Source organism: Macaca nemestrina, chromosome 18 (assembly GCF_043159975.1).
Source record: "Macaca nemestrina isolate mMacNem1 chromosome 18, mMacNem.hap1, whole genome shotgun sequence".
Classification (NCBI taxonomy): domain Eukaryota; kingdom Metazoa; phylum Chordata; class Mammalia; order Primates; family Cercopithecidae; genus Macaca; species Macaca nemestrina.
The window spans coordinates 86,788,573-86,816,362 of NC_092142.1; the positions used below are offsets into that span (position 1 = coordinate 86,788,573).

The 27,790-nt window shown below is 58.6% G+C and overlaps 1 protein-coding gene across 1 annotated transcript in view; it reads right to left on the reverse strand.

Annotated features, from left to right (window-relative positions):
- Positions 1-27,790, reverse strand: part of LOC105488823 (solute carrier family 7 member 5) — a 40,049-nt gene that overhangs the window by 7,453 nt on the left and 4,806 nt on the right. Inside the window, exons 2-7 of the mRNA XM_011753262.3 lie at positions 15,075-15,200; positions 3,639-3,744; positions 3,067-3,111; positions 2,372-2,495; positions 1,435-1,538; positions 574-670 (exon numbers count right to left, since the gene is read on the reverse strand). Coding sequence (XP_011751564.1) covers positions 574-670; positions 1,435-1,538; positions 2,372-2,495; positions 3,067-3,111; positions 3,639-3,744; positions 15,075-15,200 — 602 coding nt within the window. The remainder of the gene's footprint in view (positions 1-573; positions 671-1,434; positions 1,539-2,371; positions 2,496-3,066; positions 3,112-3,638; positions 3,745-15,074; positions 15,201-27,790) is intronic.

The window sequence follows — 27,790 nt, forward strand, 5'->3', positions numbered from 1 at the left end:
GCAGGAAGCCACCATGGGAGTGGCCTCTCCAGCCCTGGTCACACCCTCGGATGAGACCACAGCTCCAGGCATCAGCTCCCTGGATCCTTGACTCACGGAAACTGTGGGATAACAAGTGCTTTTCCTTTTAGATCGCTACGTTTTGGAGTGATGAGTGACACAGCAAGAGGGAACGAGGGCAATCAAAGACGCTGGCATGGAAAGATGCAGGAGAAGTGGAAGGAAACTGCGTGTGATGCACGCCGCTGAGAAACGAACACGGGGCAGGTGCCTGCGGAGGTGGAGATGCAGTGAGCCAGGCAGCCAGCAGAGCAGCAACCTGGGTGGAGCTTCTGCTTCCCGCATTCCCGATGGACTGAATTGCTTGCGGCAGTCACCATATATTGTTTTTGGAATAAAATCTTAAGGCCCTCCAGCACTCTCTGGCATGCAGTGGAGCTCGGCAGGAGGCCACGTTTGAGGTGCCACCCAGTCCACACCCCAGACAAAGCTGCAAGCTGTGGCAGCCTCCCTCTGGGAAGTTCCTGGACAACCCCCAGGGATGTAGGGCACGGGGCTGTGCAGCAGGCTTACCGTGAACACGAGGGACGGCACAGGGGTGAGGAGCCGTGGGTGGATCATGGAGAGGATGGAGGGCAGGTGGCCTTCCCGGGAACCCACGAAGAAGAGCCTGTGAACAGAACAGAGTGGCGTCAGCCACTGCCTCACAACTCAGCACAGGGACAGGGGACATGGCAGGCTGGGGAGTGGACAGGGTCTGTGCCTGGCTTGTCTGGGCCTCTCTGGCCAGAGTGGGAACCAGGCCCCTCCAGCTGCTGGCTGTGGGCCTCTCAGTGTCCCCAGCCAACTCAGCTGGCAAGGACAGAAACTTGGGAGCCACTGCTCACTCCAGCCCCGGGGGCTGAGCGGCAATCATGGGGCATCTAGGACACCACGGCTGTGTCACTTCCAGGCAGGAGCGGGGAGGCGAGGGCTAAAGTTCACGCTTCCTTTATTTCTGTATTATTTGAGCTTGCTGCTTTTTTTTTTTTGAGATGGTCTCACTTTGTCACCCAGGCTGGAGTGCAGTGGCACCATCTCAGCTCACTACAGTCTCAACCTTCTGGTCACAAGCAATCCTTCCACCTCAGCACCCCAAGTAGCTGGGACTACGGTGGCACATGCCACCACACCTGGCTGATTTTTGTATATTTTTGTAGAGACAGGGTTTTGCCATGTTGCTCAGGCCGGTCTCGAACTCCTGAGCTCAAGTGATCTGCCCACCTCGGCCTCCTAAAGTGCTGTGATGACAGGCATGAGCCACCGTGCCTGGCCTATTGGAGCAGCTGTGTATCCCCAGTATCACAGAGACAAACCCTTTACAGACATGGAACGTGTTGAACCGGGCCATGAGCCTGGGCCTCCCTCACCTGTTGTGGGTAGGGCTGTACTCACCTGGAAGATGTGAACAGGGACCCATTGACGGAGCCGAAGCAGGACAAGCCCACGAAGACGGGGATGATCCAGGACATGACGCCCAGGTGATAGTTCCCGAAGTCCTAGGCAGGCACAACCAGTGAGCTGGGCCCCAACGGCTGGCTGTCGCCCTCCCCGCGCTCACCAGGAGCCCTGTGAGCTCACAAGAGCCCTCTGCAGAGGACCTCTTGAGCTGGATTCTGGCCTCTGGGGGGACTTCCCAGGACAGGGCTTTCAAGCGGCCCCTGCCCAGCCTGCTTGTGGGGGAGCACTCGTTGGTCCTGATTTGCCCCTTCCTCTGGACTCCTCTGGACTCCTCTGGAGCAAGCTACGGCCTCCAGGTGGGGATCTTGCCTTCCCTATCTGGGGTCCTCTGCAGGCCCAGCACGGTGCCCTGCAGGCAGTGGGCTGGGAGTCAGAGCTTGTTCAGTAGGAAGCTGGCCAGAGCGCCCACTCCCTGTTTCCCCGGCCCTGGGAGGGCAATGGGAGGAGCCTTGGAAGCTACGGGGCCAGCCTGGCTGAGCTGCTCAGTGACACTGCCTGGGCTTGGCCTCCTGCCTGCCAAGCCAGCAGCAGCCGTGCCTTCTAAAGAACGGTAGTCTGTGGCAGACTCCAGTCTTTCTGCGCTCAGATTTCAAACGACCGCTGCCTTGGACTCCCTGGGCCTTCTGGCTTACAGCTGGTTCTGGGTGTGGCCTGGCATCAGATTTTAAACCCCTCTCCCCTGTGACTCTCCCCAGCAGCCGAGGTCGAGGACGATCCCCAGACACTTCCTCTGCGGCTGTTGTGAGGGGAGACCACCACTCCACTCCTCCGGGTAGGGGAGGCTTAGAGACTGGGGCACCTCTCCAGTCTGGAGGGGATGCACTGGTCACAGCCTCAGACCCCTGGTGGAAGCTGGCGGGTAGCGACTCACCACGGCCACGGCCTCAGAAGCCAGCATCTGCTCGGTGGACAGGGTGGTGAAGTAGGCCAGGTTGGTCAGCACGTACACCAGCGTCACGATGGGCAGGGAGATGATGATGGCCAGGGGCAGGTTTCTGGAAGGAACAGGGACGACGTGTCACTCAACACACCCAGGCTGAAAGCCAAACCCTGTGCCCACGAGCCAGGTGGGCTCCTCGCCAGCAGCAGCTCCGGCCTCTGTGCCCAGCTTCTTGGGGAAGGTGGGAAGCAGTAAGAGAGCACGAGACTGCCTGGAACGGGACACTGCACAGGCCTGGCTGGTGCCTTGGCCATGGCCTCAGCTTCCCCACCTGAGAAATGGGGATTCTTCTGGGTGACCTCAAGGGCTCAGGCGAGCGAAGTCAGGCCGCCCTGGTCTGAATCCTAAGGCACTGCCCACGAGCTACACAGCCGGGGACCAGAGCCGAGAGCCCAAGCAGCTCCTCTGTACCATCCCGCCCTGAGTGGGGGCCTCACTTGCCACCCGTTCTCTGGAGAAACCGTTCTCAGGGACCCGCTCCACATCCTGCTGGCCCCAGAGGCCCCAGTTGCGGCCCTACTGTGAGCTGGCCTGAGCTAACCAACAGGCTTCAGGTGGCACGTGGCTGCCTCCTGCCTCACAGTACAATAATGAAAAACGACGCCTCCGTCCCTTCTTGCACGTACCTGTAGGGGTTGATCATTTCTTCTGTGACGAAATTCAAGTAATTCCTAAAATTTAGAGAACAGCTTTCAAATGATCTGATCCTCATCAGGGAAAAGAAATCACCTGGCAGAGAGCACCCGACCCCCCAACCCCAGTGGTCTGCTCGCCGGGCTGGAAAGCAGACCCAGAGTGGAAGCTCAGCCTCCTGTCTGCTCCGGGGGTCCCTCTACCCCTTCCAGGCCCTCCTGCACATTTCCTGCCCGCTCGCCCTACCGGGGTGATTCTCAGGTCCCTGTGAGGCCTGCCTGAGCGCAGGAGCCAGGCCGGGGACCCGGAGGGGCTGCAGGGCTCAGCTGCCTCCACCTGCCACCTTCGCCCGCCAAGACAGACACAGAGCTGGAGCCAGAGTAGGGCTGCAGCGGGCGGCCTCCCCACGCTTCGTCGGGGTGTGGGTGACTCTGGAGGGTCACCTGCCACTCTATACCGTCCACTCCCTTTAACTGCCCCTTGATGGCTGGGAGGTTTGGGATTCCTGGACATGTCAGGGAATGTGTGTCCCCAGACCAAGGGACCCAGACATTCCAGAACCTACCATCCTCCGTAGGCAAAGAGGCCGCTGTATAATGCCAGCACGATGTTCCCCACATCCAATTTGGTGCCTTCAAATGAGAACTTGGGATCTAGATTGGACACATCACCTGGCAGGGGCCAAAGAAAGGAACGCTGGGTTAGAGAGCACAGAACAGAGGTCATGCTACCAGTTCCAGAATGTTCCTGGAGCAAAATACATAGCAAAAAAAATGCTGGAGTGAAGGCTTTTCTTTTCTTTTTTTTTTTGAGACGGAGTCTCGCTGTGTCGCCCAGGCTGGAGTGCAGTGGCACAATCTCGGCTCACTGCAAGCTCTGCCTCCCGGGTTTACGCCATTCTCCTGCCTCAGCCTCCCGAGTAGCTGGGACTACAGGCGCCCGCCACCACGCCCGGCTAATTTTTTGTATTTTTAGTAGAGACGGAGTTTTACTGTGTTAGCCAGGATGGTCTCGATCTCCTGACCTCGTGATCCACCCGCCTCAACCTCCCAAAGTGCTGAGATTACAGGCGTGAGCCACCACGCCCAGCCTGAGTGAAGGCACTGTGACAAATGGTATGTACCTGCTGAGCCACGTGGAGGGTGCAGGGTTCCAACCACAACCAGAGGAACGTGGCCCCACTGGAGGCCCTGTGCTGTGCTGTGCCCACCTGAGAGGGGACCGGCAGCTCTGACCACCGCCCAGGAGAGCCCCTCAGACGCTACAGGAGGTCAGGAGGGAGGGGTCAAGCAGCCCCAGTTGTCTTTAAGAAGGTTCCCTGAGACCTCATGACACGAGTGTCGAGGCAATACGAAGCCAGGGGACCTCGGTTTGCATCCTGGCTGCGGCACCAAGGAAGGCCCAGAGCCACCAGAGCCCTGCTTCTTGGGGTGTGGGGAGCTCGGCATAGGTTGCCCTCCCTCCAGGGCTCACAGGACAGGCCTGGGGAAGAGCACAGGTTTATCCTGGACTGTGTTGAGCGTACAGCCAGCTGCAGCCGGGGCAGGGACAGGGGCAGGGCTGCCGGGCCGAGAACGAACCCTGGCTGTGTACAGAGCTCTCTCCTTTGCTATCTGAGGAAACGCGTCACTGGACCTCGTGACGGGTCCACCCTGTTCCAGAAGGACCTCATTTCAAAATCTGAACCTCGGTCACATCTGCAAAGACCCCTTTTCCAAATAAGGCCACCAGCATTCACGGGTTCCCCGGGAGGACGTGTCTTTTGGGGGAAGGGGTGTCTCCGGAAGGTCACCTGGCTGCTAGGACAGCTCTGGCCCTTTCTGTGACTGTTACGTCCTCTGTGAAATGGGCCCGGTGTGTTCGAGCCCGGAATACATTGCCCAGACACCTGTCTCACGGACCACTGCGCTTCAGGAAGGAGAACTTGGAAACAAGACCAAAGACACCACCGGAACAGAGGAGCTGGTCCCCTCCCGCCCGCCTGCCAGGCGCACACACAGCTGGGGGCACAAGTGGAAATCCTGGTCAGGCTGTGGACTGTCAGTTCATGTGAGAACTGTGTGTGAGTGCCCTTCGTGCTGAGAACTCACCAGCCCGTCTCGCAGGGCCAGGAAGGGATGGGCCCCTGGGGCTGCTGTGTCCCACCTTGTGGCCTCAGACCACAGGTCACCATGGGGGCCCAAGAAGGGGAAACACCTTGGTGGTCCAGGGAACACTGCAGAGCAACGAGGCGAGCAAATTTCAAAGGGGGCCCGTGAAGGGAGGTTCCCATAAGACCTTGGCAATTGCCCCAAACGAAGTGCGAGCTTCAAAGGTGGGCACCGGATTTCCTACGGCAGAGCCCACGGTGGGGTCCCTTCCCGGTGGGTGGAACCGGTTCCTGTTTTGCACCTGCTTCCCTGTTGGATGCCTGCGGCTCTGCCCCCAGCTCTGTCTATCCCAGATGCCAGGTGTGCTGGGGCCTTTGATCTTCAGCCTGCAATGGGGACGCTGGTGGGTTCCCTGAGGGCTGCCCGCCACCCCGCCCTGCCAAGGCCTTGATCTCCTGAGAAGAATGAGCTCTGGGGCCCACTGCCTGCGTGTGATGTGCTCCAGGTCCTGGTCACCGGGTGGTCAGCAGGCAGGGCTTGACCCTGCAGGCCTGGAGCAGGGGCAGCTCAGAGCAACTCAGGACAGTGCTCTTTGCACAGCACCTCGGCCAAGACGCCCACAGCCCCTCTGGCCTCCCTCCCATCTGTTCTCTGATGGAATGTTCTGGAATGTGCAGACCCTTCACATCTGCAAAGCCCTACTGTGTCCTGCCCACTTACTTCTGCAGGGGGGAAGCATCTGTGCAACAAGTGGGGAAATGCTGACCTGCCAGGCTGCTTGAGAAGCAAGGTCCTGCCTCCCCCATCTGGCACTCACAGTGGGAGGGGGTGAAGGTGAGCCCTGGAGGCCAGAAACACATGCTCCATTCACTGTGACCACCCCCTGGACTCAGCCTGAGCTGATGGACAGGAGGCCTCAGTCCACGGTCCCTGCCAGACACATCAATCCCCAGAACCCACCTCCAGCCTCACGACAGGAAAGGCAGCTGATCCCACACAGAGGGTGGCTGCTTTTACTAAGGACAATATGCTGGACACGGTATGAGGTCTTCAGGCAGGAGCTGGACATTGGCAGCCCTAAGGTCTGGGTAACTTTTTTTTTTTTTTTGAGACAGAGTTCCACCACGCCAGGCTAATTTTTGTATTTTTAGTAGAGACAGGGTTTCACCATGTTGGCCAGGCTGGTCTTGAACTCCCAACCTCAGGTGATCCACCCGCCTCGGCCTCCCGAAGTGCTAGGATTACAGGTGTGAGTCACCGCACCAGGCCAGGCCTGGATAACTTTAATGTTTTAATCAGCGTCTCACTCCACTCTGTGGTCACAGTCATCTCCATGACTACAGAGCTGGGGATGGGATACCTCCCACACAGTGGAGCTCCCTGGGGTGCACAGTTCCATTCTGCAGCCTCTGAAACTTCCAAGAAAAGAAATACCAGCCGCTCTGACCAAGCACAGACTTAAGAATCGTCCCCGCACCGGGTGCGGCGGCTCACACCTGTAGTCCCAGCACTTTGGGAGGCTGGGGCAGGTGGATCGCTTGAGCTCAAGTTGGAGACAAGCCTGGGCAACATGGCCAAACCCCGTTTCTACAAAAAATACAAAAAGTAGACGGGTGTGGTGGTGGCAGGCCTCTAGTCTCAACTTTCTGGGAGGCTGAGGTGGGAGGATGGCTTGAGCCGGGGAGCCGGGAGGTTGCAGTGACCCGTGATCATGCCATTACACTCCAGCCTGGACAAGCTCCAGCTAGGGAGGCTCGGCAGCACCCCTCTCAAGCCACTCATGTAGCTTTCATTCTTAGGATAGTGTGGCCAGGGATGCCCTGCAGGGACCTCCTGGGCTATAGCTTGTCCAGGGCCTCTCTCTGTCACGTGTCTAAGGTCCTGGAGGCCGGTGGATATGCACAGAGGAATGACATCCCCCAACCTCACAGCCTTGGGTGCAGCCGGCAGACCCACTCCTCACCCCTCATGGGGGATGGCAGGAAGGCAGGGGTTCAGGCTCTCCCACGGACCCTAGACTGGGGCTTGGTCCTGGCTTTGACACGAAGCCCCAGGCACTGGGCAGGACCGGAAGGAATGGCTGAGCGGCTCACTCATTCAGCAGTCACCCAGCCTCCACACCTGGCAGTCTGCTATCCAGTCAGCCTCCACCCACGAGGAGGGGGACAGCGTGACAGGGAAGGGAGGAAGAGAATCACCGTGGACAGACGGTGACATTTGCCAGAGCCCACAGAGACGCGGGAACAGGCTCAGCGCAGAGCCTGAACGGGACCTTCCAGCCCCTTCCTTGTCCCTAAAAGGCATCTTCCTCAGGGGCTGGTGGGGTTGCCATGAAAGCAAACGCACGGCCAAAACCCCGGGGAGCAGGCAAACTAGAAAACCACGCGGTGAGCCGGGCACGGCAGCCTCTGCTTCGTCAGCAGGATCCCCTTGAGAAAGGGGTAATTGTGGTGGGAACGCTCCAAAGGCCCTGGGGAGATGATTTCAGGGAAAAGTGGCCTGATCCCTGAGTCCCACAGATGTGGCCATGGGAACCATCCACCCAGAGGCTGGAGGGGAGACTCCGCCCGTGTCTAAAGCCATCGGGCTGACAGGGCCCGGGGACGCCCCAGTGGCCAAACGCACATGGGAACGGGATCCTCCCCCCTCCTCTGTGAGGTGGCTAACCCTCTGGCTCCTGACTCAGAGGACAACGTCTCCCCATGAACGCTGTGTCCCTGGAGAGAGCAGCCTGCCCAGCCCGGGAACATGGGAATGTGGAAAGGGAGGGCATCCCGGAACCTCAGGGCTGATGGGGCCCTGCCCCAGCCCCGGAAACACCTCAGGGGCAAGACAGTCACTCCTCAAGCATGGACCTTCCGCTGTGCTGGGACCTTCCGCCTTCCAACTGCTCTGCACTCTGGCCCCTTGGGGCTCTAGGTGGAGTGTGCTGAACAGTGTCCCTGAAATTCACATCCAGTGGAGCTGAGGGATGTGTCCCAGCTGCAAATGCAGTCTCCATAGGTGTAATTAGCAAAGGACCTTGAGATGAGATCATCCCGGATTAGAGTGGGGACTAAGGCCGACGACAAGTATCCTCAACGACATGGAGGAGGCAGACCCAGGCGAGGCAGAGCCGGGCAGCCGAGGATTCCTGGAGCCACGGGCAGCTGGAAGGGGAAGGTGGCACCTTGGGTCTGGACCTCTGGCTGCCAGGACCGGGACCGTCTGTATTATGTCTGTTGCTAAAGCCAGTCTGCAGGCATCTGTCACCACATGAGGGGCCAAATGTGCCACCCAGGGGAGACCTCCCTGGCTTCTCAGTGCATCAGACATGGGGCAGGACAGCTGCAGCTCAGTCACCAGCCGAGTGCACAGTCAATCGCTCCTCATCTAAGAGGGGGCTGGCCGCGGCCAGGACTGGGGGGCTGTGAGCCTCGTGTGGTCAGTACCCTGGAGCTAGCTGCCCTGTGGGCTCAGGGAGGACATGCAGTGACTGCCACACGGGTTCGGTCCAGAGCCCAAGCCCCACCTGGGGACCATACCTGGGGCTTCCTCTGGTCTGCCCACCCCAGGCCATGGCGCCACTTTTCACATGCCTGTTTCGTTCTGGCCATCTAACGTCTGGGAACCGTGATGGGGCAGGAATTTGGGTTTGGGGATTCTGGCAGTGACCACACGGCACTTTTTGACCACCAACAGTGTCTGTCCATCTTGGAAACTCACGAAGGAGTAGGCCCCTTTGCTTAGGGCTGCCAACCTCACACCAGAAGTAAAACAGCTTTTTCCAGCTCCACAGGCCAGAAAAGACCCTAAGAACTGTCCCCAGCACAGGGCTGTGGCTGCGACACCTCCCACACTCACCTTTTCCCGTGGCCGCTCTGGCCTCCGTCCACGCGTCTGACCAAGGGCACCGGGAGGTGAAGGCAGCAGGAAAACAAGCCCCGTTCCTGTCCTTTGATTCTGTCCCAGCACACGCCACCGGCAGAGCCACAGCGTCCCCGGCCTGTCATCCTCCCGAGGCCAGCAGCACAGAAGCATGGCAGGCCCGGGACACACTCAGAGCTCCAGAGCAAGCGGCAGGTCAAATGTCCTTTATCAACTGCGAGGGCTTCAAGGCCCAAAAGAGGTGCCCTCAGTCACAAAGCACCCGCCCTTGGGGCAGCCAATGCCGCAGCCCTGGCTCCAGGCCCAGGTTGACTGGAGCAGAGCCTGGCACCAATCTGGGCGCCCCTGAGTGCAGTGTCCTGTCTGTCCCTGCGTGACCCTCAGCCTGTCTGAGACGCCTCACAGGGAAACGCCCTGGCGTACCCCACAGAGAGGCGCCCTGGCGTACCCCACAGGGAGGCCAGCCTGGAAGCGTCTCTGGAAAGTGAGCTTTGGCAGCTCGAGGCAGAGCAGAGGCCGACTCCTCCCTCAGTTAACACAGCCTGGCCCCAGCTGGGGTTCGCTTTGAGGCCCTGGGGCTTGCCCTGTTTCCTGCCAGGGGAGTGGGGCCCGAAGCTCCATCCCATCCCCCAAAACTCAGACGTGGAAGCCCTAACCCCGGTGTGGCCGTACGTGGACATGGGGCCTCTACAGATTAAGGGTAAGTGGGGTCCTCAGGGTGGGGTCTGATCTGACAGGATTCTCCTCCACACCAGAGGAGCCCCAGAGAGCCCGCTGTCCCACGAGGAAACACAGCGAGGGGGGTCTAGGAGCCAGGAGGCTGAGCACCTGGCCCAGGGCCTCTTACCGACTCTCCCCCCGGCCTCCGGTAGCAGGGCCTCAGTACCAGACCCTCTGAGGCTGAGACCCAGCCACCCAGGCCTGCTCCACTCTTGCTGTCACCCCCGGAGAAAGTGGTAGTCAGGACATGAGGTGAGGAAAAGGGGCCGTTAGACCCTGCATGGCTGTGGCTCCCATGCCGGGAATGCGGTCAGCCTGGCCTCCTCCCAGCAAGAGAGGACAGCCCATTTCCCAGGGGAGGACACCGAGGCTCAGACTCACCCTGCCCAGGGGGTGTGGCAAAACTAGAATCCCAAGGCAGCTGCCCATCTAGCACCTGCCCCTGCCCTCTCTCCGGGAGGGCACCCCGGAAGCCCGCAGTCCCAATCTGGGAGTCACAGCAGGCTGGGCTGAGCTCTGCTGGGGGTGCCTGAAAGCCCAGCTCGGGGTCCACGCACACACTAAGGCGAAGCCAGGCCCAGAAGAAGGAACGGCTCTAAGCCACAGCCCAGGGGGGCCTCTCCATCCACCCCCCACGAGGTGACCCCTCCACACCCCAGAGCCACAGCCAGCCAAGGTGTGGGCGAAACGTTTTTCCCACCAGAACAGCCCAGCAGCCGGGCATGTGCTGTGACCACTGAGGGGACTTTGTCAGAAACACTGCCTGGGGGCCGGATGCGCCCACCCACAGGAAGGAGGGACCAAGACAGGGCCGCACACCCCCAGCCGGATGAGGGCCAGGTGAGGGTGGTGGCACCTCTTCTTCTAGGAAGCTCCTCAGGACAGAGGGGGAGGGGCTCGGGGGGCGGCCTTCAGGGAAGCTCAGCAAAGCTCAGGGACCAGTCTGAGAAGAGATGTCCTCCAGACCCGCACCCTCTCAGGACAGACCGTCCCGTCAGCCTTTCCCGGAACACATGGGAGCCCACATGAACCTCCCAGAGTAGAGGGGCCCAGCGCTGCGCACCCTGGGAACAGGTGTAGGCCCTTCCGCCAGCGGTGCACGATCCTGCACAATGCGCCCAGGGTCACAGCGGCGGTGGGGAGGGACCTTCCCACCGTGGGCTCATGGCTGTGGGACCTGGGGCAGGGTACCCCACTTCTCTGGGTCTAAGGGGCCCCACTAGCTGAAGAACCAAAGGAAAACCATCATTTCAAAATTGTCATGTGACACACAGAGGCAGTCCCCCCCTCCACAGCCCAGTGGCACACACGTATTTTCCGCCTGGGACACGGGACCATCCAGAAGTGCCTACTCATGGGTGTGGGTCACAGCCAGGGGTCTCAGCCACCGGGACCAGGGCCCAGCGGGTCACAGCCAGGGGTCTCAGCCACCGGGACCAGGGCCCAGCGGGTCACAGCCAGGGGTCTCAGCCACCGGGACCAGGGCCCAGCGGGTCACAGCCAGGGGTCTCAGCCACCGGGACCAGGGCCCAGCGGGTCACATCCAGAGGTCTCAGTCACCGGGACCAGGGCCCAGCGGGTCACATCCAGGGGTCTCAGCCACCGGGACCAGGGCCCAGCGGGTCACATCCAGGGGTCTCAGCCACCGGGACCAGGGCCCAGCGGGTCACATCCAGGGGTCTCAGCCACCGGGACCCAGGGCCCAGCAGCCCAGCAAGGCCACTCGGTAGGGGTCTGAGCCCAACGCAGGGGAAGCATTTTCCTCTCCTGGGGTGAAGGACAGCAAGAGGCGCGCCGCCCTGGCTGGCTGTGGCTTCCTTTCCTCTTTGTGGACACAGTGAAAGGGCAAATCTTGCTCCAGGGAATAATGACCTCCAATAGTACAACGTGGGAGGAGAAGGAAAAGAAAGTTTTTACGGAACCTTTTTTTAATCTGCCCAACTATCCAACGTGTAACTGCTCGAGGAGAGGTTAGTCTGTTCTGCCGCCGACTGCTGCAGCCTGAGCAAAAGTACAAAGCGTCCCATTGTGTCCTCCAAGAGGGACATGGTGCTGCCGTTGGGCTCGGACAGCAGACAGCAGAGCCTGTGCACTCGATCCCACCCTCCACCCTGCAGGCGAGGGCCCAGCCACCCTTCTCCTTAGGGAACAGCCTGAGCGTGGGCCTCATGGGACGGTGGGTCAGATCTGAAACCTAACTTGAGTACTGTCTCCCTTTTCAAAAAGGCTGGGACTAACTGCAGAACCTCGTGTGACACCTAAGCCTGTGTGTCCTCACGCCCCAGCCTAGGGGCAGCCGTGGCTCCCCCAAGACGCAGAGGTGAGGGCTCCTGACCAGATTTGGCCCCTGTCACTCACCCAGCTGCCCCTCCCAGCCCACATCTCAGGGAGGCCCAACCCCTCAGAAGGGCTTTTCTGGTCTGCACCAGGGCCCTGCCTGTGCCCCACTGCGACTCTCCCATTCACCATTCACGTGCCTATGGCTCTCACGTCCCCCCACAAGCTCTGGATGCAAGGCTGTGTCTTTGTTGGGACCTGGCATAGATGCAGCACATGGGACAGAAGACAGTTCTGCAGATGGCCAACTGGGAAGGGGTGATCACGAAGTTCCCTGACAAGGAGGAAACAGGCAAGAGGCTGTACGGTCGGCCAAGGGCCTCCGGGACCCTAGGGCCAGTGCCTTTCCACAGGACAGAGCCCACCTGGGGGCCAAGAGCAGCAAGGAGGAGCCTTTTCAGGTCTGACGGAGCAGGGCACCCAGGATGCGGGACAGGCAGGGACAGGTGCGTGGGCCAGGCCTGCTCTGCCAGATTTTCGCTGCATTCTCACTGACCAATCATTGCAAAATTGGGGCCGGAGTCTCTGCCTTGAAGTATCTGGGGGCTCTGCCGCCAGGTACCAGAGAGGGGAGGGGCAGCTGCCCAAGGGCTTTGTGCCCTTGGGGTTATAAAGCTCGACAACTGGGACAAAGGAATCAACACAATGTATCTTCTAAAAGCAAGGCATTCATCTGGTAACAAAATAAATATCTTGAAGCCAAACAGGAGACAGGAATTCTGCAGACGCTGCACTGTGTCAATTATGTATTCAAGTTGAACAAAAAGCTCTTTACTCTCCCTACTGACATGTGTTTTTACAAAAATCACGTTCCCCTCCTAAATCTTTCCTGGCTACCTGATGAGCGCAGCCAAGCAAAGGCCTTCACGAGCAAAGCACCCTTCCATGCACACCTCCTGGGAGGCACAGGATCCTTCCATGCACACCCTCTGGGAAGCACAGGGCCGATTTGTCTCCTGCCTGTAACATGTTACTCAGGCCCAACCACCTCCCTGGGCAACTTCTGAGTGCCCGGGAGCCATGGAATGAGCTAGTCTTGTTTTGAGTAAGGTGCTGGAACCTGAGGTCCCAGGAGGGTTCAGAATTGGGACTTCCCGCCAGCCCTGTCCTGCCAGCTCTTGAGTGGCTCTGGTACCCCCGGTGACTCTGAGAATCCCTGGTCAGACACATGCATGGGGGATGGGCTCAAGCTCCTGAAGGATTGACCTGGGCCACCTTCCAGAGCCACCTGAGAATCGGGTGGGACTTCCCCTCGATGAACGCCTGCTGCAGGCTTTGTACAGATTGATATGTTTGATACAGTCTGGCCCCAGCACCTGGAGCTCGCCTCCCTGTCGTGAGGTCAGTATATCCCGGCACCGCATCCCCCTGCAGCCCCAGGTTACCTGCTTGGTGCAGAGACCCCTCCCCAGCAGCAGCCGGCCTTTGTCCCTAAGGCGAAGTGCCGTGTGCGGCCAGCAGGGGGCGCCCGGAGCAAGGCGGAGGCCCAGCTAAAACTGCATGCTGGGTGCTGGGTGCTGCTGGGCACCCGTTCAGTTCACAGCCCACCAGTGGTAGAGTGCACACAAGAGAGCAGCCCAGCCCTGAGGCAAGGCCCCACGCAGGAGGCAGCGTCCTCATGTCTGCTTGTTTTGGCCTGGCCGTGCATGGGCTGCAGGGCAGCTCACAGCTTGCTGGGTGGGGGCCTCCCTGCCTCCAGGAGCAAGGTCCCTGTCCTGTCCTCTGCAGCCCTGGGGTCCTAACTGCCTCTCCCACAGCCACGTGGGACCAGGTAGCCTCTCTGCAGCCATCAGCGACTCCAAGTCACCAGAGCGTGCATCTGCCAGGCACCCAGCGACAGCTCCACAGCTCCAGGGCTGGAGACATCCCTAACTGAGGCTCTGGGAGAGAAGATAATGAGGCCAGCTCCTGACTGCTCTGCTCCTAGGCTGGCTCCAACATGGATGGAGACAAACTCAGAAGGAACTGCCGACAGAGGCACCCATGCTGGACTCAAGCAACAGGGCCGTCCACTTCAACTGTAACCGACCACGGGTGGGATCCAGTGCCCAGGACAGTGTGTCTCAGGGTCTGTGACCACACAAATGGGAACCGCTTGTGAAACCCCAGCCCAACCTCACTGCGGAATGGCAGTGTGGAAAGGGTGGAGGCTCTGCAGGCAGACACAGGACACAGATCTGTGGGGCGTGTGTTCAAGGGGCCAGAGACACCCAGCAAAAAATACCAATGGTGTCAGTCCATGTCAACAGAGAACGCAGGTGCAGGGGGCGGGGGCTGTTTCATACTCATTCTCTTTATTCCTCCCAGCAGCCCCAAGAGAAAGCAGCTGGGAAAAAGGCCGAGAGTCAGTGATTTGCCCAAGATCACACAGCACAAGAACAAAGCCTGGGCCAGCCAGTCTTAAAACCTGTGGGCCAGACTGCTCTCACTTGCTCCCGAATGCTGACAGTGGACACATCTGAGTGATGGGGTTACAGGGTTTGTTTTCCATGCTTATCTTCTTTAAAAAGCAGACAGAAACATGGAGACAATCCCACGCCTGCCCACGGAATGATGAATAAATCACAGCATGACCAGGAGCATGGCCCCGTCAGGGGAGGGTGGGGAGCGACAGCACACGGGACTCTGAGAGACCCAGGGTGAGATGGCGCGAGGGTGGTCAGCTTGGCAGGCACGGCCCCTGCCGGGCCTGGAATGTCCCACATCCCCCCAGGTGAGGTTACAACACATCAGCTGGGCACTCGAGCCTCAAAGACATCACAGTGTAAAAAAAGAGTAACTGCCAGAGCCCCTCCCAGTGGCGGCCACGCTGTCCCATGGGAGCACTCCTGTGTCCCCTCTGGGTAGGATTTCACTTGCTGGGTGATTTTCCCAGAGGGAAATCTCCACGTTGTACAGTACTTCAGAGCTGCGGACTGGGACCTCATGCCCTGTGAAGGACACACAGCCTCGAGGGGCTGCCGGTGGGGCCTGGGGGATGTACTCACCCTTCCCGATCTGGACGAAGCCCAGCAGGATGATCAGGGCCAGGGCCAGGAGCTTGGCAGCGGCAAAGGCATCCTGGACCCGGGTCGCGGCCTTCACGCTGTAGCAGTTCACGGCCGTGAGCAGCACTGTGGAGACAAGAGGGTGGCAGTGAGTTTCACGGGCAGATGCCAGCTCTGGGGGAGGTCGGGATGTGATGACCCCAACCCCACCCCAGGGCCAGGGCTGGGTCCACCAGAAAAACAAGCTCCTTAAACAGCTCCAGTCCCGTGCCAGACCCTAGGGCAGGTTCTGACTTTCTGGGACCTGTTTTGATAAACCAGGTGCCCCTCAAGGATTGTAAGGGACCTTTCCTCACCCCCGCCCCCCGCCAACACCAGGCCACGGACTCCCACCTATAGTCAGGGCTTTGAGTGGGGTCGCTGCCTCCAGAGACCCAGGTGAGCAAGGTGACCTGCCGCTTGGAAGGTGCCCATCACGCCTCTTTGCACCTACTTAGCACCCTGACCTGCCTGTGAGACCCGCACAGCCCGGCTGCCAGACTCCATGAGGGCAGGGCCCCTTCCTCAGAGACGATCTTCTGTGGATTCCAGCAGAAGCGGGTTGTCCCGCTATCCTGGAACTACCTGGCGAGTCACCTGGGGACGGCGGGGCACTGGCGCAGCCTGGGAGGGGCCACAGGGGCCTGTGGTGAGCAGAGCTGACCCTGCTGCCCTGTTGCTTTGGGGGCATAGGATGAAACCCAAAATAGCACCATGTGCTTCAGAAGCCTGAGTGACTCCACACAGATGGCCGGGACCCCTGCCTGCCCCAGAAGGCGCTGAGACGTGTGGTCAGGCACGCTCAGACAGGTCTCCAGACACCAGCAAGTCCTCCTGGGCCCTATAAGGCACCCAGTTCTGAGCCAGAGTGTGTGTGTGTGTGTGTGTCAGGGGGTTCTGTTGCAATATGTGGGCAGGCTGAGCCGCTATTCAGGGATCTGTGAGCTGGTGGGGAAACAACCACCCCCACAACTTAAAATGAAGTAAAAGCCTATTAACCCCGAGGCACTGACTCCCCGACACCCTCACTGCCTGCTGCACCACCCTTCACCCCTCCGTGCCCACAAGGTGATTCGTAGCTGTTAGGAGCTTAAAATCTGCCAGTGGGAACTTCTACACCCCAGAAGTGGGCAAAGGCCCGGCACGGGCCACCCGCACAGCGCGGCTCTCGCAGCCTTCCCCGCACCGCACTGCTCAGACTGTGGGAAGGTGAGGGCATCGGAAAGGCCACAGGCTCTTCTCTTTCCCCCTGGGAGTAACGCTCAGAAAGGTCTGGCCAGCCGAGGTCTTGGGGGCTCCAGTGGCTTTTCCCCAGCTGAACAAATCCTGTGGAATTTTAGAATTTCAGCAACAGACCCCAGGAAAGACATCCATGCTAACTAACTGATGACAGCAGCCAGCAAACATGGGAAACGTCCTGAGGTGCGGGACCGGCCGCCCGCCCGCCCGCCTCTCTCTCCGAAGTTAACCAGCCCACTACAACTGTGGGGATGCCAGAGTGGAGACGGCTACCACACACCAGGAAAGTCTGGCTGAAAAATGTCTGAAAGTCAGTGTTTTTGCTGCTATTCCTAAAATAAAATACTTGAAATTCCCTTCCACTCCTCATCCAAAGAGAAGAGGTGAGGAGTGGGACACTCCCCTTTTGCCAGGGCTGCCAGGGACATGGAGATGTCACCAGTCCAGAGCTCTCCAGTCTAACCCTCGGGGCTCAGCAGGGTTTGGTCAGTGGGTCCAGGCAAGTGGGTCTAGGCAGTTCCTTCTCTGCCACACAGGGTGAGGGGGCAGGTCCTGACCTCCTGACAGTCCCATTTCCTTATGGTGTGTGTGTGTGTGTGGGAGTGTCCATAAAAGAAACTAGGCCTCGGGGACCTTGCGGACAAGCCAGGGATTTCCGGATTTGCAAGAGGCTGGCTGATTGCATCACTCGCTCATTCATGCCGGGAGGGAGGCGGGAGTAGGTGTGGCCAAGCTGCACTCAGGCCTTTCCCCAAAAGGGACACGCGGCATGCTGCCACCACTGAACTCCAGATGCCAGACAGGCGCCACGGACACTGAGCACGGCCCCTGCGGCTATCATGTCTGCTAGGGGGTTGGGGGGTTCAGGAAAGGCAGCGATTTGCCCAGAAGTGCCCAACCAGCCATCAGGGCTGTCACCGTGGGTGGGACAGAGGCCAGGGTCCCCCTGCCAGCCTGACCGTCTGCCCAGATCCAACCCAGCTGCTCTCCAACGAAAAACAGTCCTGAGGGGCCGGCGGGTGCCACTGGATCATCTCCTGACATTAAAAATAACCACAGGGCAGACAGGCGGGCCTGCGTTTTGGAAGTCAGGTGGGGAGCAAAATGGCCACAGAACAAAGGGGACCTTATCGTATTTATTCCTTTTAAAACAAGAACATAAATTTTAATGTTCACTGATTCTGGGTGATGAGTAAACAAAGGCTTCATTATTCTCCACAGTGTTCTTTTTTAAAGTTTTAAGATGAAATAAAATCTTAAATACATGAATTAATGTGGGTTCAGCACCTTCTGACCTTAAGGAGGCGAGGCAGTCATGGGAGAAGTCTGGGGTTTGAACCTCAGCCCCTGCTGGCACCTGCCCTCTCCCCAGCCTGTGTCCACACCACGGAGGGGCTGCTGGCTGCCCCGGCAGCATACAGCAGGGAGACCGGCAGGGCTGTGCCCCGAGTCAGGGTGAGGAGGCTGAGCACACAGGGCCGGCCACCCCCAGATAAATGTGGCCACGCCGGCCTGTGGGGACAGCTGGGCCAAGAGATAAAGGCCGTCCTGGGGATCCTGGGAGATCAAGCCTCGTGGCGTGGCTTGGCTTGATTGACAGGTAGCCGGGCAAGCTGAGCTGGGGACCCCTCCCAGTCTAGAGTGCTCTCTTCCTCGTCCTCACCTGGCTGGCTGGCAGGAGCTCCCAAAGAGCCGGGGTCCCTTGGGGGCAGTGCATTGGAAGGACCCCTGCCCTCCTCCTCCCTTCACCTGTGCCCCCACCACCCCCCAGGGCCATCTGAGTCACAGAAACATCCTCATCTTCAGGTGGGCCTTGACAGCAAGGCCCACAGCCCGGTGAAGGAAGGACAGCCCCAGCCACACCCAGAGCCAGCGCCAGGGCCTCGGCCAGGACACCTGTCACAGTAAGGCCCAAGCCGTGGTCCTGGTCCTGACTCAAAAGCCACTTCAGATGCCCTAAGGCTCATGCAGGAGGGACTGGGGACGCAGCCAGCCCACTTCTCCTCAGGACTCTGGTGTGGGCACCAAGACCTCCCACTCTTCTCGCCACCTGCCCTGCTCAGAGCTGGGGCGTCCTGGGGAGCTTGCCACCACCCGGCATGAGGTGGGGGACACCCCCACCCCTGTGCCTCCCCATCTCTGGGGTGGGGCCCGCAGTGATACTGACCTCACAGACCGTGCAAGAAGGTGCCTGAACAGGGAGGTCCCACAGATGGGACAGGTGCCTACCGCAGGCTGATCCCCCAACCCCGCTCCCTCACACACACCCACAACTTGTAAACCAAGAGGCTGCCTTCTCCTGGCCCCTGGTCTCTCCTCTCTCCCCTTGGGGAGGTGATTCTCTGAGGTGCCTGCCTCCCCTGCCTGATGCCCGTGAACGCTCACCTCTGCGGCAGCCGACCCTGCTCACCTCCCCTGATGCTGGCAGCTTGGTCTTCTGGCCCCAACTCTGTCCAGTTCCTGATAAAATCCCGCCACAGACACAGGGACGATCCCCCAGGGTCCAGTGTTGGAGGAGAGGGTAGGGGAAGGGCCAGTAACAGGCACGTTCAATGTGGAGAGCAGGTGGGACCTGTGGGCCCGGGCTGGGTGGGGACCCTGCAGGCCCCATGAACCATCCCCACACAGACTAATGCCTGATTCTTTCAAGTAACAAACACGGACCAGGTACAGAGGTACAGGAGCGTGCGTGGATAAGGCTCAGGACCAGCCACAGTGAAAATTATCTGTCGGCCCCAGAGGCCACTCCCTGGGCCGCCGGTCCTCACCTGCCCCCGAGCCGGACAGAGTAGTGAGTCCTGCAGGGCTCAGCACCTTGGCCGGTCTGTAAGTGGGGGCACCCAATGAACATGATCCTCCGGGACCCCTTCAAGTCCAAGCACAGCCACTGTGAGTGCCCCAGGCGGGCATACGGCAGTCCCTTCTGTCATTTTCAGGCCCAACAGAAACAGGTGCTACTGCCAGGCCCCCAGGGACTGCCTCCAGGAGTCTTTTAAAGAGAGGGTGCGTTCTGAGCACAGTTTCAGAGTCTGTTGGTTTCAGAGTCTGTTCATACAAAGGGCCAACACTGGGGCTGGGGCAGAGATGGTCCAAGGCCTGCTTTATAGGCAAATGAGGACTGTATACCCAGAACTGTCTGCTGGAGACAGCACAGAGGAAGTGGCTGGCAGCTTCACCAGTTGCAGGAAGCCCACGCAGCCTGGTCCCCCAGGGTGCACCTGGCACAGCTGTTTGCCCTGGGCTGGAGAGCGGCAGCTGACCACTGCAACGACAGCTGGGTCGACACCAGGCACAGGTACCAGCCCAGCCCAGTCCCGCCTAGCGCAGCCTGCAGCCCCTAGCCGAGCCAGCACCTGGTAACCCTGACAACCAGCCTTGGAGCCTGGGCCCCACTCTGCAGCAAGCTGGGGTTCCTGCGACAGCTTCTTTGTCAGAATCCACTCGGTACATACAGGGCCCCGAACTTAGTGGGTGCCCAATAAACACGGGGCTTAGTAAAACCAGTACCTTCCTGCCTGGCCCCTTCAAGTCTAAACATCCTCTGCTCTGAGTGCAAACCTCCACCTTCTCCATTGATAGACAGCCCCCACCATCTCCCACGTCATCCCCTGGGGAGGCTTGTAAAAGCAGTGCGGGGGGTGGGGGGTGGAGGGGTAGAAACCCAGAGCTTCTGATCAGGCAGGTGGGGGGAAAGGGAGAGGACACATCTGCACAGAACAAGGTCCCAGGGAGGCTGGCGGAGCGCCCCCAGCATAGGCAGGTGCTTTCCTGATGGACAGGTCACCTCTACTGGGCTCCAGAGAACGAATGTGTCTGACCCGGTGACCCCTGTCCTCACCCAAGGCCAACCTCACCTCAGAATGGGCTGGAATGCTGAGCCTGCCCATGTCGGCTCCAGATCCACCCACCTCCCTGCCATCGTTGGCCACGGAGAGGTCAAAGTGGTCCGGAGACCCCAAGGAAAACGATGCAGCTCCACGGCAGGGAAGCAAAGGCAGCGTTTCCATTTTTTTTTTTTTTTTTTTGAGACAAAGTCTCGCTCCTGTCGCCCAGGCTGGAGTGCAATGGTGCAATCTTGGCTCACAGCAACCTCCACCTCCTGAGTTCAAGCCATTCTCTCACCTGTTCAAGCAGCCTCTGCCTCCGGGATCAAGTGATTCTCCTGCCTCAGCAGCTGGGATTACAGACACCTGCCACCATGCCTGGCTAATTTTTGCATTTTTAGTAGAGACAAGGGTTCACCATGTTGGCTGGGCTGGTCTCGAACTCCTGACCTCAGGTGATGCGCCCACCTTGGCCTCCCAAAGTGTTGGAATTTCAGGCGTGAGCCTGGCCGGGATGGTCTTCTTAAAATGGCTCCAATTTTGATGCTCAGTCTCCGCAGAGCACAAGGCCCTGCTGTGGCCCAGGCCGGACATGTAGATGTCCCCGGGCGATCAGAGAGACGGTCCCAAGGCCCTGGCCACACCTGTCTGCTCAGTGTTGAATCAGATTTCTGTGGAAACAAATTACTAACAGGCTGGTGTCACATTTTCAAATTCTGTCACCAGCCCTTGAACACATGTCTTTGTACTTTTTTCCATTTTTAACCGGGGCTGAGTTACACCCAGCCACACTGTCCTGTCTGGCACAGGGGCGGAGGTGTCAGCTGCTGTCCGGAATGGAGCTGACACATTCATTTTAAACAGGCCAGGAAGACGCAGATTTGGCAAGTTCTGAAATTTGCCTACACCCCAAGTCCCAGGGTAAGCAGGAGAACCTGAAAAGGGCAACTTCTCATTTGGTCAGGTTCTCCAGACACAAGCGTCCTGGTGGATATGGGTTTCCCAAGGGTCCTGACTCGAGACCACCAGGACCAACAGGAAGGGCCACCCCTCCCTCTGAAACTCTGAAACCAGGCCACCCCGTGCTGAAATGCTGTGTGAATTCGGGCAAGTTCCTATGCAGGGACTGAGCCTCCCTTTCCTGTTTCCAACAGACTGTAACACTGCCTCCTGCTGCGTGGGCGAAATGCCTCGCGGTCATGTCTTATGGCGTCCCGTGAAAGCATCACCATTAATCTGACCAGTCACCGCAGTGTCAGTATCTCCAGGGCACAGATGAAGCTGCGGGCACCAGTGATAAGGAGTTGCCACTGCTGGCTAAGTGCGGAGCCTCACACATCTGTGGCCCACTCCAAACCCTCCACAGCTCCAACAGTTATGCTAACAAGAAAAAGGAGTGAAAACCCGCTCCAGTCACAGTATTGTGGAGGTGGAAGGATACCTGTGGCAGCCAATCCAACACCCCCATTTTATGGCTGGGGTAAACCGAGTTCAGAGAGGTTGTCCCACTTGCTGAAAGTCACACAGCAGTTCCTGGGTAGCGAAGTGAGGCCATCCAGGTCTCCTCAATCTCATCCTTGTGCTCCAGCCACTTGACTGGGCTTCTCAATGCCGGCTGTCAAAGAGAAGCACCAAACCCACGAGGGCTCCTGGCCAGCGTCCAGGCCAGTCCAACTCAACAGCAAGCGGAAGCAAATACTACACAATGAACTCGTTGAACAGACTCTGCGCTCAGGCTTAACCAGTGCACAGCCTGTACACCCGACAGGCGGATGCAGCTGTTCCAAATGGAGGCCAGGGCCTCTCCCCAATCCCAGTGGGCTCTGCAGGTGCAGTGATGGAAGAATCCCTGGTGATGGGGAGCCCTCAGCTCTGAGCAGGGCCTGAAGCCATCTCAGGGCCTGCACCAGCCCAGACGCTGCTGCACAAGTGCTTCAGGCCTCCTGCCCTGCCCTCCTCACCTGTCCCCTCACTTGTCAGGGATGTTTGATTCCTGGCTGGCCCCTCTCCTACCTGACCCCTGCCAAAGACCCAAGCCACCCAAGCCACCCCAGGCTCCCAGCTCTGAAGCAAACGCCCAGAGAAGTTAAGCACCTGGCTCCGGGTCACACAGCTTAAGGGACTCAGAGCTCCAGGGACAGAGCCCGGGCCCTGCTCAGGCCTTCTGCAGAGGCCCTTGGCTCTTCCAGTTGACTCAGCTCATAGGGCTCCTACATGGTACCAGGTGAAGACACGGCCCCAAAAACCCTCAGGCTCTGAAGCCACATACGTGAGCCGTGGGCAGAATCCTGCATTGGCCGCCGGCAGCTCGAGAGCACAGGGACAAAGCTGGCGGGCCCCAGGGTCACCGTGGCCTCGGTTTTGTACCAGCTGCAGTTTGATCACGTACACCAAAAACAAAATTCTCAGCCCCCTAATTGACTGAATGGACCCCTCCTCTTGGCCAAAGGGATTCCAAAGTTAACCTGTAAAACAAGTTCAGCTCACGAGGGGAAGAGGGATCACATATGACCCCTTCCCTCTGGAATTCAGGTACAGCTGACCAGCACTAACATTCAAACACAGATCTTGGCCTGGCTCAGTGGCTCATTCCTGCAATCCCAGCACTTTGGGAGGCTGAGGTGGGCAGATCACCAGGTCAGGAGTTTGAGACCAGCCTGACCAACATGGAGAAACCCCATCTCTACTAAAAATACAAAAATTAGCTGGTCGTGGTGGTGGCAGACACCTGTAATCCCAGCTACTTGGGAGGCTGAGGCAGGAGAATCGCTTAAATCCGGTTGCAGTGAGCCAAGATCATGCCACTGCACTCCAGCCAGGGTGACCAAAAAAAAAAAAAAAAAAAAAAAGAAAAAGAAAAAGAAAAAAGAATCTTGGTCTCCATAACCTCCCATCTTACCCAGATATTCCTTTCTATTGATTCCAGTTCTTTAGCGAATAACTCTTTCAATCAATTGTGAATCAGAAAATCTTTTCCCAGGTGCGGTGGCTCTTGCCTATAATCCCAGCACTTTGGGAGGCCGAGGCAGGTGGATCACGAGGTCAGGACATTGAGACTATCCTGGCTAACACAGTGAAACCCCACCTCTACTAAAAGTACAAAAAATTAGCCAGGCACGGTGGTAGGCGCCTGTAGTCCCAGCTACTTGGGAGGCTGAGGGAGGAGAATGGTGTGAACCCAGGGGGCAGAGCATGCAGTGAGCTGAGATCACGCCACTGCACTCCAGCCTGGGAGACAGAGCGAGACTCTGTCTCAAAATCAAACAAACAAATATATACAAACACACACATATATATGTGTATATATATGTATGTATGTATATATATGTGTGTGTGTATATATGTGTGTGTGTGTGTGTATATATATATAAAGAAAAAAAAATCTCTGAACCCGCTTGTGACCAGGAAGCCCCTCCCCGCCTTGGAGTTGTCCGTCTTTCTGGGCAGAACCAACAAACACCTTTCATGTACTGACTGATGTCTGCCTGTAACTTCTGTCCTTGTACAATGCATGAATTCCAGCTGTGGCCCACCCCCCGAGGCACATGTCCTCAGGGCCTCCAGGCCTTGGTCCTCACATTTGACTCAGGATAAATCTCTTCAAATATTTTACGGAGTTTGGCTTTCTCGTTAACAAGCAGCTCACACATGTAGTGTCTCAGCAGTGACAGGTGCTGGCCCGTCCCGAGGTCAGGATGACTCAGCAAGGGATCGGGTTTGTGGGCGTCACGCTCCGAGGCCCGAATGGGAGGTCGGTGCTCATTCCTCACATAGTGGGTAAACCCTTCGGCAGGGGAGGGGCGGGCAAAGCCAGAGAACGGCTCCCATCTGGGGCAGTCTGACAGACAGGGATGCCCAGAAAGACACGCCTCCACGCTCCGGGAGGCACACAGGTGCTGTGGCCACCCCGGAGGGTCTGCCTTCCACAGGGAGAGTTCAGGACTCTGCCAGTACCAGGGAAGGAGACGCTGGGGGGCCCTCCTGTCGGAACAGGGCAGTGAGGGGAAGGGGGTGCTGCCACAGGGCCTCCGGGGAGCGGGCGGGCACACAGTAGCAATCTGCGTGCGTACACGTGTCCTGTCCCTGCAGACGGGCCAGGCAAGGCCTGCCCATGGCCAGCCATCCAGGCGAGGCTCCAGGGAGGGCCAGGCCTACTGGGGGGCAGAACCTGTGGCTGTGCAGGGTACCTGCCCTGAGTCTGGGAAGGATGGAGACGGGTGGACGAGCTGCGAAGGGCCTTCCCCAGTCTTCCCTCCCCCTAGGGGCCCCTAGGGGTGGCTGGGGAACACAGATGATCCTCTGACCCACCTGTGTCCTTACCCGGGCCAACTGGGCCACCCAGTCTTGCTGAATGACACCTCCCCAGACCCCTGGCACCCACCACACTCCCCAGACGTGGCTGTGTGCTCCCCTATGCCCGATGACAAACAGTGGCCTCAGTGTAGAGGTGGGCACTGTGGCCCGTGGCTCCAGGCTCGCTCCTGCATCGGTTTCCACAGCTGTAAATTGGGGATTATCACTGTCTCCAAAGGCTGGGGTGGAAAGTGGTGACAGGAGGTGAGAGTCCAAGCGTGTGCCCTGCCTTGGACACCAAGCTCCGGGGGGTGACTCTCACCCTGGCCTGGGCCCCTGGGGGGTCTGCACAGCCCACCCTTCAGTGTGAAGGCAGCTGGTACACATTTCTGGGCAAGATTCTGCACATTTGGCTCGATTATGAAAGAGGTCTGTGATCCAGGAAAAAGGGTCAGAAGTGCCCGTTAGGCTTTCCTGCATGGCTCAGGTCATGTGCTTCTATGAACTCCCCCGACGACCTTGCCCCGAATCCCGTGACGCAGCGTGACCTGCCCAGGCGCCAGTGGCACTTTCATGTCTGGCTGGGAAAGTCGGATTTCAGTGCTAATCACTTGCTGCCGCCTGCACTGAGCCCACGGCTTGAGCTCCGGGGCCCACACGCAGAACCTTTGCTGGCTGAGCCAGGGCTCCAGCTGTGGGGGGGTCGGGGATGGAGGGGTGCAGGGATCCCAAAACCCAACCCGGGGCCAGGTTTACACAGGCCTGGACTGAGAAGTGGGGCTCCAGGCTCTGGATACCCAGGGGGGGGCCCTGGAACAGGCCTTAACTGAGAAGCAGAGCTACAGGTTACAGGTGCTGGATACCTCGGGGGGGGAGGCGCTGGACACCCCAGGGGGTGGAGAGAGGCAGCCAGGCAGCCTGAAGACCCTGGGGCAAAACACACACAGGCCCCCTCTGCTCTCTGGTCACTGCTAACTGGCCCCCTGGCCTTTGATTCCGCTGACCACAGCTAAGCCCACAGCCATCGAAACCCACCCTTCACCCTCAGGGAGGGGCTCAGAGACAGTTGTGGCAATTCCTACTTCCACCCACAGCCCCCTGACCCTGGGCCTGTGCTGAGCGTGGGTGGGTGACGTCTCGCACCCAGAGCTCCAGATGAAGGGAAACCCTGGCTCCTCTCTGGCTCTTCCCTCCCTCTCTTTGTTCCCTTGCTCCTTCCTCCTTTTTGCCAAAGGAGGAGACAGTGAGGCTGAGGGCTACTCAAAGTGCAGTGAGCAGAAGATGCAGGCACGTGGAGGGACAGTCACAGCCCGTGCAACTGGCACCTTCCCACACGGAGGCCTGGGATTCCCAGACACCTGGCGCTGGGACAAATCGCATTCCACAGCCAGAAACCGACTCGGCGGGGCCAGGTGGATTTCTCAAAGCTTTGGTTGCTTTTGGCTTGATGCTAGCTGGACAATGTCTCAGCTCACAGGTTCCTAAATGCACACCCGCCCACACCGATCTACTGATGAGTGACAGCCATGGGGAGGAGAGCCACCTCACTCCAGGGACCTTGGCACCGTCTCCCATGAGGCCAGGTGTTCCTGCAAGACTGATGGACGGCCTGCCCCTGCGTGACGGCACGCCTGGGACTGTCCCAGCAGACTCCCATCCTTCACCCAACTGGGACAGGGAAACAGGAGGGGGCTACTTCTGCTTTCAAGGCATGGAGGAGCTGTCTGCAGGCCACTTCTCTAACACCTATGCGCTTGGGGAAGTGACTGAGACTGCGCCAGGGCATCTCCTCCACGACCCGGTGAGTCTATCGGGCCCTCCTTCTGAGAGCACCTCCCTGGAGGTGGAAGCCCCTGAGGCCCAGAGCATCTTCTGAACCTGCGAGTTCCCACTTACTGAGAACTCGCCTGGGCCAGCGCCGGTCCACGGCCGTGGCCGGGACTTTGAGTAGATGCTACCCTACTCGCTATGCAGAGCCAGCTGGGGCCCAGGGAGGTCAGATAAACTTCCCAAACCAAATCCAAGCCCAGCCAGAATCTCAGCTACAGCCTGTACGCCTTCTGATAATAAAAACCCAGCATCGCTTGAATTTCCAGTACACGCTACCAAGTCTTCGATAAGCAATAAATAACCCACACAACCCTCCTCTCATGCCAAGTTCCACATGGCCATCCGGAAACAGACACATGGAGCTGTTCCTCTCGCCTTTACGATCAGTGAAAAGCGCACCTACACGAAGACACGGGTGAAAGGACCTCATCTCCTAACCAGACCGAGAAGCAAGGGATTTTTTTCACTGTCACCGTCAGTGGGATGGTTCTAAGCACCGAGGCCAACCCATTTCACATGATTATTTCACAAAAAGAAACTTTCTGTGGGACGTGCCTGGGACACTGAAAAGACAGCCAGCAAAACTGAGAACCTTGTTCTCAAATCCGTACCCTCTCCCAACGCAGCCTCAGAGGCCCAAGGGCTGAGGATCCAGACCCAAAACCATTGTACCTTCTGTAGGATCAGGCTCAAGGAATAAGGGGGTAGAAGGTGCCCTTTCCCTTCCTAAGGAGAAAACTCTGGAACCCAACCTTACCTGTGATCATTTAAAAAAAGAAAAAAGAAAAAAAATTCAGCCGGTTACAGTGGCTCATGCCTGTAATCCCAGCACTTTGGGAGGCCGAGGTGGGCGGATCACCTGAGGTCAGGAGTTCCAGACCAGCCTGGCCAACATGGAGAAACGCTGTCTCTACTAAAAAATACAAAATTAGCCAGGCATGGTGGCACACACCTGTAATCCCAGCTACTCAGGAGGCTGAGGCAGGAGAGTCGCTTGAACCCGGGAGGTGGAGGTTGCGGTGAGCTGATATTGCACCATTGCACTCCAGCCTGGGCAAAAAGAGCGAAACTCTGTCTCAAAAAAAAAAAAAAAAAAAAAAAAAAATCACTTTCTATGGCTTTTCACTGGTCCAGGAGCAACGTCCACAGATCAAAGGCCCAGCCTCTCCTTCCCATCCCGGAACGCCCATCCTGCCCACCGGTCTGGGATCCAGGCTGCCCCCTGCACCTGGAATGCAGCTGCCACTCCACCTGCAGATGGTGCCACATGCACCTATCAGAAGCCCCCTACAGGGCAGGGTCTTCCTTCCTGGGACATCCACTGTCCTTCTCCATGCTGAAGTCAGAATGACCTGAGAATCGGCATGGAGTTCTACCAGTCTCAGACAAGCCCACCTTTGCGACATCACTCCTTTTGAGGGGGCACCAGCTGCAGGGAGTCTGTCCCTTGCAGACCCCTGACCCGGCGACAGATGAATAAAGTATACTGAC